This window comes from Buteo buteo, chromosome 15, assembly GCF_964188355.1.
Source record: "Buteo buteo chromosome 15, bButBut1.hap1.1, whole genome shotgun sequence".
NCBI classification, from domain to species: Eukaryota; Metazoa; Chordata; class Aves; order Accipitriformes; family Accipitridae; genus Buteo; species Buteo buteo.
This window is the reverse complement of record NC_134185.1, coordinates 18,141,930-18,152,295: the sequence shown is the minus strand read 5'-3', so window position 1 is coordinate 18,152,295 and position 10,366 is coordinate 18,141,930. Positions and strand designations below refer to the sequence as shown.

The 10,366-nt window shown below is 36.5% G+C and overlaps 1 protein-coding gene across 1 annotated transcript in view; it reads right to left on the bottom strand.

The window, feature by feature from the left end:
• Window positions 1-2,561: 2,561 nt before the first annotated feature.
• Window positions 2,562-10,366, bottom strand: part of GRIK2 (glutamate ionotropic receptor kainate type subunit 2) — a 415,252-nt gene continuing 407,447 nt past the window's right edge. The window contains exon 16 of the mRNA XM_075046677.1: window positions 2,562-3,502. Within this exon, the coding sequence (XP_074902778.1) occupies window positions 3,338-3,502 (165 nt within the window). The 3' untranslated portion in view covers window positions 2,562-3,337. The remainder of the gene's footprint in view (window positions 3,503-10,366) is intronic.

The window sequence follows — 10,366 nt, the reverse complement described above, 5'->3', positions numbered from 1 at the left end:
AACAAAAAAAGTCCTGTTCCGTTTTTACCTCCAATTGTCATCCACCAGGTAGCACCATATAACTGAGTTATAACTGCTTTAAAAGTCTTCTCTAGAGTGACATTCAAGGTCATTCAGAGAAGCAACCATCATACTGTTGTGGGAAATCAACAGACTAATTGAGCTAATATATGAAACCACATAAAGCAGTTATGTACAGAGTCTGAATCTTCATGGGCCAAACACTCACTTCATTTTAGCTAGTGTAGTTCCATCAATTTTAATGACCCTATAGAAATTTATACTACATGAGAATTTGGGAATTTGGGACTAGCCATTCAGAGGCCTTTCAAAATGACGAAGTTTTCTTCAGAATTGAGGTGAAGGGAAAATGAACCGTTGAGCTTTCTGGAGTACAAAACTACCAGTAGTATTTTCTACTACTTTGGGGGTCAACTCTTTATTAGTCATTTTTCCTTAAATGTCTTCATTTTCTGTGAAAAATACAGAAATAATTACTAATGCACAACAAAGTAACCATGAATTAGTGTACGATTTTTAAAAAAAAGCCATTATCCTACTATGAATCTGTGGAGCCATGCATTTCTAGTCTTGATCTTAAATACAAATCTCCAGTTACTTTGCATATTTCCCTTAATAATGGAAGGCTGAAAGTCTCATGGAAATCTTAATTAAGCCACACTACTTTTATATTAGGATTTTTGTTCCTTGGGGGACTTTGACCCAATAAAACATTTGGGACATATTCTGCATTCACACTTCGGCTCACATAAAGCTTAATGAGAATTAGTCATGTGCATCAAGGTGAGAATGGAATCCTGCTTATTTCAACACCCTTAATGGAGAAAAGAAAGGTTTGTTTGAATATAATACAGCATTTTATTACATGATTTTACAAATTTTATTGTAAATCATCAATCAAATGCAATAGCCAATTTTTTTTTCCATTCCAAACCATCATAATTAGGAGTTTTCATTGTGTTGTACGACAATTACTTTCTTCCCCTTTGTATTTTAAAGAATTAACTTAAATATGTATTATGTAAGTATACTCATTTTCAGAATCTTTGCTGAAGGTGTTTTTATCTTGTTTATACTTCAGACAAAGATAATCTGTTCTTTGTTATCACATAAATGGGGGTGAAACTCTCACAAATATAAGGAAATTTGCTTTCTCAGTCCCTGTTCACAATGGAAATGGCCAGCTCAGTCTCTATGAGGATTTATGAGAACCGGGTAGTAGACACAAACCTCCCCCTTCCCCCCCATATTTCATAATACAATTTCTACAATTTGAATGATATATCTTTTATTCCTGTGCTAGAAAGTTGATGATAAGATTAAACTAAGCCCCAGTAAACAAATAACCTCATTACTCGCCAATGACTGATTATCTATGATAATTTAAAAGGGTTTTTTTAAATTAGTCAAATTAATTATTTTCCATATAAAGACCATCTTCATAATCTTTTCTGATTGACATAGCATTCCTACATAGCCCACCCTATACATTTTTTGTTGAGATACAAATAAATTTACAGTAGACGGAGGTGCAAGACTCAGCATCTGTAGGGCAGTATTTCAAAATGTTATGTCCAGGAACTCACCACAGGCAGGACATATAAATTAGCTTTGAAGCAGCTAAGAGCCAGATCCTGCAAAAACTTATCACAATGTGCTGTACTGGCTTCTCTCAGAAATCCCAGCAAACTCTCTGGCCACATGTTTAGTGGCAAGAGGCAGCAGGATAGGGCACTAAGCTGAGGCTAAGTACCAGTACTGACACAAAGTACTGTACATAAGTTGCTCAAATCACACGGCAAAAACAAAACAACTAAAACTGACATAAAATGCTTTTTTTTTTTTTTTAATTTTGTGCATTGGATTCAAACAGCAAACTGAGTGCACTTAAACTGTTATCACAATGTGGTCAAGAGGTCTGTGTCTTTTACCATTTACACACAATTGTTCATGACAGCATGTTATCAGCCTAGTGGAAACCAGGGGTGTAGCATGGTAAGCAGTGATGGTAGTGCACCTATTTTTTTATATTATCTAACTTGAAAATATGTCTCTTCTAAGATTCCTTTTTCTTGATAAAAATAGTTTTCACCAAACGTTGGTGGTGCACACGCACTACCATTCATGCTTGGCATCACACCCCTGACAGAAACACATGTTCTTATTTTGTTGATAAAAAGTATTACAAAAATTTCCATACAAAAACTATTTTCATAGAAATCTTGCATTTCCACAAATAAACCTGAACATTTTTTTTTTGGAAAAAAAAAAACTGCTCAAGAATTTTGTTCATTTAGTACTGTGACTGTATTGAAAAATGCAGTCCTCCTTAAAGTTCTCCACATTCACTTCTTTTAGGTGACCCATCCCACTTCCAATATTAGCGAGAATTGCACAGGCTCCATTGAGTTCAATTAGTAGCAGGAACAAGGGTTTCAAAATCCCTCCAGGCTAAAATGCAAGCCCTCTATGTGTGAAATACACGGCTTCCCACCCCCCTCCCTCTTTTCACAATTAAAGAAAAAAAGTAATTGCTTATATCTAAAGGTTGTAAGATACATTCCTTTGTACTAAGGAAACTTTCATTCATCTAAAAATTGGGTCAAAATTATGGATTTTTTTTGTTGTTTTTTTTAGATCAAAGTTCCAGCCCAGGTAAATTTAAGTTACTGATTTTTTTTTAATTATTATTTAATTACTTAGTTCAGTGACACAGACAGTCCCATAAGCAGGTGAGCATCCTCATATTTATCCTTCTACTCATGGGATTCATGTTTCTTCACTTTAACATTTCTCCCATCCAAGAAGCTCATATTGCCTGTCCAGATGGTAGTTTCAGTCTACCAGCAGTTACCAACTCTTCTATGCTTGGAAGTTCAGAAGAACATATGGTTTCTAGTTCCACTACAGTTTTGAGATATTACTTTTACTAGACTCCTTCCGTGGTTAGTATCATCTTGGACATTTATTCTCCATCTCCTGGCAACTGTTGAACTTCAAAAGGAACCTGTAATTTCTCACTGAGACTGCATTTGAAACCAGCCACAAAACTCACATGGAACATTCATTCATTCAGAATGGTGGAAACCCATGACGAACAGTGTAACCCCGCATAACTTGGTTGATCCATGATGCTTGTGATTCGAGTCTGGCCATTGCAACTGCTGAGATCACAGAGTCTCTAGTTCATAGACACAGCGGCATGAGGTAACTCATTTTATTTTGCACAGGTTGCATATTTCCACAGGAAACATTCTCGCAAGTTTGTTTGGAAAAAAGACGACAGTTTGTGCTTGGGGTATTTGGCTTCCCAGCTCTATGCCATGGTTTCTTTACCCGGCAACCTTCTGTCGTTAAACGTGTGCATGTTGATTACTTCTTCTGTTTTCACAATAACGGGGGCCTGTGGCTTGTGTTTTAATCGACGCTGACACTTCAGAGACATCCTTAGCTCCTCTACCATGGCACTACAGAAGGACCTCTACAGAGGGAAATAGAGGAAGAAGAAAAAACATCTATAAGAAATGTCTTGCTGCAATGTCTAGAAGTAGAGTCACTCTATTGGCACAGCCTTGTCAGTCCTGTAAGTTTGCCTTGTCTCAGCCTGGAGCTCATAACAAATTGCTGTCTTTTAAATATGCATCACATAATAATTAAAATGACTTATCAAACTGTGATGACTCAGTGAAAAGATCACCTTGTCTCTACAATTATTTATCTGGCAGCTACTAACTACGAATGCAGATAATACATAAAAATATTTCAAACAGATGTTCTGTTAACATAGGTAAGCCTTACAGGATAGCATCTGAATGTAACATGTATATTAGGTATTCAGTAAAATCTCCTTGCCCATATTTCAAAATAATAATTTCATTTCCACATGATTTAAATAGCTGTTCCTCAACAAAACAACAAGTCTTAGTATAGGAAGTTTACCTGAATTAATGTTTAAATACTGTTAAAATGCAGATCCATTACTGAAAACTAAAATCTACTCCATTATTTTTAATATTTTCTGTATCTAAGCACTTCTTCCACTGTTGACTATCATTTGTGGGGTTTTGCCCAAAATATTCAGTTTCATTGATCTTTATGAAGAGCGTATTATCAGAAAAAAGGTTTATTAACATGTTTTCATCAAAAGCTAGATCCTCAAAGCCCTTTTTCCATTTTACAGTGCAAGAAATCTGAAAAGTAAAATAAAACCTTCCTTATTCCCTCAGTCTGACTGAATTCTCAACTGCTAATAGTGTGCTGAGCAATTAGCCTCTCCTCAGTGTGCAAATCGGAGTATGGATGAAATATGGAAGGAAGAGGAGTCGCAGTTTTGGTGTCTGTGAATTAGCCACTTCTTTTATCATATACTTTAACTTAAATGTTTTCCAGCTAATGGAGAAATGTATTAACTAAATAACATATCCCAGAGCCTGAGATGTTATGACAAGCCTCTGACAATTTCTCTCACCCAAAGAAAATTTGAGGTCTGATCTAGCCTTTCGCATTCTGCTTTCTTAATAACTAATCTCCAGTCCAAAGAGATGATCGCGGGGGGGGGGGGGGGGGGAAGAGACAGCACACCTATAATTACTGTAAATATCTCCTGATCATTGTTTGATTTTGTGTGATTAGTAGTAGATTATCAGTCAATATATAATTGTCTAATTTATCTCCCAAATCAAGAACTCTGCTTTATTTGTAAACTGTTACATCTCCACTATTTGTAAACTGTTTATTTGTAAACTGTTACATCTCCATTATTCATACAAACCCGGAGTTTGGAGATTAGATCCAGAAAATATTTAAGCACCTCACCCCACCTAGTTCTTTGGGAACGTAAACTGAAACTGTGTTTATCAAAATCTGCATTCAACTTCCAACCTCCAGGGCTGAAGGCACTCTGAGCAGTAAAGCACTCAGTTTTCCACATCAAATTTTACAGGTTTGTCATTTGGCAATAGTAAGTAGAAGTTCTGCTAAACACATTGGTGCTTGGCTTAGTCCTGGATCCCATCGGAATTCACACTCAGGTTCCCCATGCGTAAGGTCGTCAGTCCAGTAGGTATGCTCTGAAAGGACCTAACAAATCCAGTTCCTCAAAAAAAGCGGCAACTGCTAAAGAAGGACACATGGCAGACATTACAACTTTCTTCTGTGCAGCCAAACATCAGCTGGAGCATTAGAGCTGAATGTGATACACATTTGAGGGTATCAATTCAATAGTGTCTTCTGCCAGAAGAGATTTAAGCTTCAGTGTCTCAGCAAAGGGGTGTAACCTACGGGCATTACACCATTTCAAGGTAAAAACACTGGCAGTGTCCACCCACTGATCCTGTTCCACTTCGCATGGAAGCAGTTAACAGAGGCAGAGCAGGAGAAAGGGAGAGAGGGAGATCATGGGCTGTTCTGTCGATTAGGGATCGGAGCACACAGTGGCAGAGGAAAGGCTTCACTGTTAATTCCTGTTTCAGTGACGACTTCAGTATTTTCATATAGAATTCTGTTTAGTGCAAAAGAGCGCAAACATGAGTTGTCCCAGTCATGGGTTAGAACTGAACCTGAAGCCCCCAAATACTGAACAAAGGCCCTCTTCCCTAATCCTTTGCATGAACAAGGGAATAGGTAGGTGGGAAGGAAAGGGTAATCTTACTCTGGTTGTGATACTCTTCCCTTCAAACATTCCTTTCTCCTGCTGAGTTTGAAATAAAGGAATGACACCTACTCGACTTATGATAGAAAGGGTTTAGCCACCTACAACTAAGAAAAGTTAAAGTTGTAAATCCAAAGCAGAGGAAGTATACTTCTCTGGTGTAGAGTCAAGCACAAGTCCTTCAGAGGCCAAGGTTCAAGACAAAATTCATCATTTCTGGCTGGCATATCTGGCTGGAGTGGTTTCTGCAAGGGACACTGATTAGCAATCCCTTTTAAAAATGTTTTGGTGCACTGGGTTGACATCCAAGGCAGAATTTATGGCTTTCATCGTGTGAATGAGGTGGCTAAAATTTCTAATTAATTGAATGGTCTGAGCTGTAATATGTCAGATCTTCATGCGTAAGGTATCTTTGCTTAGCATTGTGCGGAAGGCAGGAAACTGTACCTCCTTCTTATCCAGCTATAGTTTGAAAGAAAATATTCAATTCTTTTAGACTTTCTCTTTTTTTAAGAAAGTGCTGTTGCTTAACATCAGAACTGTAGTTATGATTCTGAATCTGAAATTAAACCTGAAGTCTTTCAAAAGGGTGAGATTTAATTTAATAGTCCCTAATGGTTTACAAGCTAAATTGCTAAGGCTTACAGATCTTGGCATTTTCACTATGTGGGGAACCTAGCACATAACTCAGGAATTTCTCAGGGAATCCATTAAGAAGTAAATGCTGCAACTCTTAGTGCTACACTACCTCCAGCCATTATATGGCTCTCACCTCTGGAATTAAAGACCTAACTGAAACATTCTGAGGAACAAAATCCTTCCAAATTTAAAAATGGTGCATTAGCACTTAGCACTTTCAAGATTGTGTCCCATGTCTTTTCTTGCCAAGACATCTAACAAGAGTGCCAAAACACAGTGAATCCTTTTCAAGATGCATCAATCCACCAAAACCTTTTGCAAAGATCTGCAAGCACTCACCCAAGGGTATAAATTTTTAGGTAATATCAGTAGGAACAGGATTACAATCAATAGCCCAGAGGTAAGAAGGTACATGCACTTGATGCTAACATTCTGAAATATCCTGAAAATGAGCTCTCAAGAAACTTGCCAACACATTTTATCTGAGAATTTTACCTGGATCTGAAAACTCATTAAATGAGAAATGTTGGCAAGACTGACAGTCTTAAAAAGGCAGTTAACACAATTTTGAGATAGTTATTTTATTTAGAAAATTCTTCCATTCTGTGTTTTCAAATTATTTTGTATAAATTAAGTTCATGGGAACTTCTCTGCATATACTGCATTAAAAATATGATTTAATTACTTCATTTACTAAGTTTTTTATGTATGCTATGTATTTTAAAATAACGAATGTCTGAAAACAATAAACAGTATTAGCTCCCAGACAGTACCATTATTTTGGTAACTGAGCACTGAATAAGAGAAATATTACATCTCTTTTTTTTTTTTTTTTTCCAAATTTCACTCACTGAATTAGTCATGTATTTTAAAAAAGATTAATTCAAGGCTATGTAAAAGTTCATGACCTCGATTCTTATTCTTCTTTGGGTTCTAACTGAGAAATATAAGGAAGAGTTTTCCCACATATTGCAAAATCGTGTTCAAAGAAGGTTTACAAAGGATTACTTTATGTTTGATCCAGTATTTTTAATAGAAAGTATTTTCTTGTTTCATTTCAATTAAAATCTGTGTACAGTCCCCATTTTCTGTACAGTTAAACTTTGTGTTCTTTCACTGTTAGTATACAACATTCGGATAATAAGACATGACAAAAAGCAGCAGCTCTAGAATACTTTTTTTTGACAGACAAATGACATTTTCAGATATGATTTTAGAAAATATAATCCAAGGTCTTGATCCTGAATTCAATTGACCATTGTTAGGGAAAAACAGTGAAATGTTTACAGAACTTATAGGCTATATTTCAGAACTGTTGTCCATCATGAAATTGAGCACTTTTAGTATATATTACAAGACTCTCTATTTAATTCAAGGAAAATAACCTTTTACTCCCAACTTACCTTCCACACTGCAGGCATGTTACAAGAACATCAGTTAATATTGATTTTTCACCAACCCTTACAAAATGGTAAGTTGTCTTCTTAAATGTTACCAGAAAGTAAATGCTGCCTCCAAGTCATCTTAGATATAATCAAATAGTAGAAGAGTTGAAGGAAGGCATACAGTTCTCTAAATAGTGCAGTGAAGTGCAACTGTTTTGTTGCAGCAAATCACTACAAAACATTAGAAAAAAGAGCTGCAATTCTAAGTGGGGATTCTAAGTGCAATTCTAAGTTCAAGTGTACAAAAGAAAATTTTAATCAGAACCATAGTTCTTAGCCTTTTAACACAAAGCAATTTTGAAAACCCGCATGTCCTTAAGAAGAGTAAAGAAGTAAGTGGTATCTCTGTCATTCTTTGCCATAGCTGACAGCTCACAAGTCATGTAGAAACAAGATGATAATTTTGCAAAATGTTACCACTGTTTACAATCTACTTAGACAGCTCGTGCGTGGCTTTACTGCCTGAGGAAAAAATGTATCTTTGCATGTATGTATTAATATGAAAGCTAATTAATTAATATTAAGCTGTTTTCATTATGTTGCTTTATAGGAATTTAGAAAGGTAATTAGAAATTATATTAGCATTTGTTAGAATTATGAGACTATCACCATAGATTTTGCTTTTAACAGCCTAAAAAGAGCAACAGAAAGACAAGAATGGCAAACCTGCACCACTCTTAACATTCTAAGTGAATAATATTCAATGTGTTTTAAATACAAAAATTTCCAATTGCTTGCTATTTTACATTTTTTCCCCTTTGATGCAGTTAACATTAAGTTGACTATCAACATTCAATAAAAAACTATAAGATTTACTCAGAAGTTCATTACTTCCAGTTTGGTGTGTCAGATATTATTTGAAGCCTTGTTTAATATTCTTAAAGCAGTAAGAGCAGTAATCCTGCATCATCTTGTGGTGTTATGGGTCAGTGTTCTAGCATCTAGTAGGATATATCAATCAAACTGGTTTTCATCTTCTTGAAGTTAGCTGAGAATGAATGCACAGCCCTACCCTGACCCTCCCTCCTAATCAGTTTCTGCTTCCATGTGACACTCCTCCAGTATTTTGAATGTGTGTATGGAAAACCTGTCAATCTTAAAACACCCTAGACAGAAACTTGAATCCTAGCAAAATGTTGTCTTAGGATCACAAGGTGAACAATTAATGGAATGAAAATAACCTCAGAAAAAGGGAAATTATATTTCATTGTAGTTGAAGAATTACCATTTCAAAAGAAGTTAAAGTGTACTTGTAATGATCAGATTTTTAGGTTGCTTAGTTATATACTTAGTCTTAGACATGATTGTTGATCGAAGGTTGTACGCATATATATGTACATACATCTATATACACACACATAATATGGTTACATTAAAAATATTATGCCACAGACTTTTCTGATGTAGTACATTTTCAATCCATAGCAAGTATAATGCACAAGTACACTGCAGACTAAGTTCACATCAATTAGCTGAGCATACAACTAATATAATCTCATTTTCAGATTTAGCAACTATTGCTTTTTTGGTAGAAGTAGCATGAGCAGCCATTTTAGGAAGTTATTTTCAGGCAAAAATTTATGAGAGATTTCATTGCCTACTGAAATAAAGACAATAATATCAAGCAGAATGAAAATTTTAATTCCATAAATTAAGCTTTGCTTCCACCATAGTATCTACAAAGCCAAGACCAGTACAGTTGTTCCAGACAGCCTGGTGAAGCATGAGGTGTTTCACCCTGTAACTGAATTGAACGCTGATTGTTTCAAGGACTTTTCTAGCTATTTTACGGAGAGGATCAACAAGAATCTGATGGGACTGACCCTTCCTGTAACAAGGCAACACTGAAATAATCTTCCATGGGCTGAAGCGCTCACTGAGTTTGAGAGTTATGTGATGAACTTAGATGACATACGGGACCTCATTGCAGACCACTTCTAGCATATATTGTTAGTGTCTCCCAGTGGGACAGAAAGATTCCAGCTTGCCTTAAATAAATTATGAATTGCTGTCCAAAAAAACAATTCAGCCACTCTCAAATTCTAAAGTTTGTTTCCTGACAAAACAAAATGCACTCTGGTGGATGACAGAGACTTCTGGTAAAGCAAGTGTGAGTCCACTTAAGGTCTTCTGAAACTATTTAACCTGGTTTCCAGTCTGAGTGCATCCTGACAGCTACACTAGTTCCTGTGGCTGCTGGGAAACTCCTATCAGTGCAGAAAGCTTTTCCAAAGGTGGCTTTGTTTAGCTTTGCCAGCAGCCTTTCTGGCCATCGCACTGACCATGATGTTTGTCTGACTCACCTGTGGACCTAGGCTGGGGCAGATGGGATTGCACTTGTGTGGTTCCACTCTTTCCTCTCAGAGATATCCCAGAGGGTGGCATAGGGCAATTGCTCATCAGCCCCGAGGGCTCTTTCTCATGCAGGATTCCACAAGGTTTCATCCTGTCATCTCTCCTTTCAACATGTATATGAGGCCACTGAGGAGATAATGAAATAATTTGGGCTGTGGTGTCATCGGCACGTAGATGATACACAGTCCTACTGTCTTGTCAGACCAGGATGGTGCGGTCATTTTGTGCTTCCAGTACCTGGCTGAAATAGGGGTAT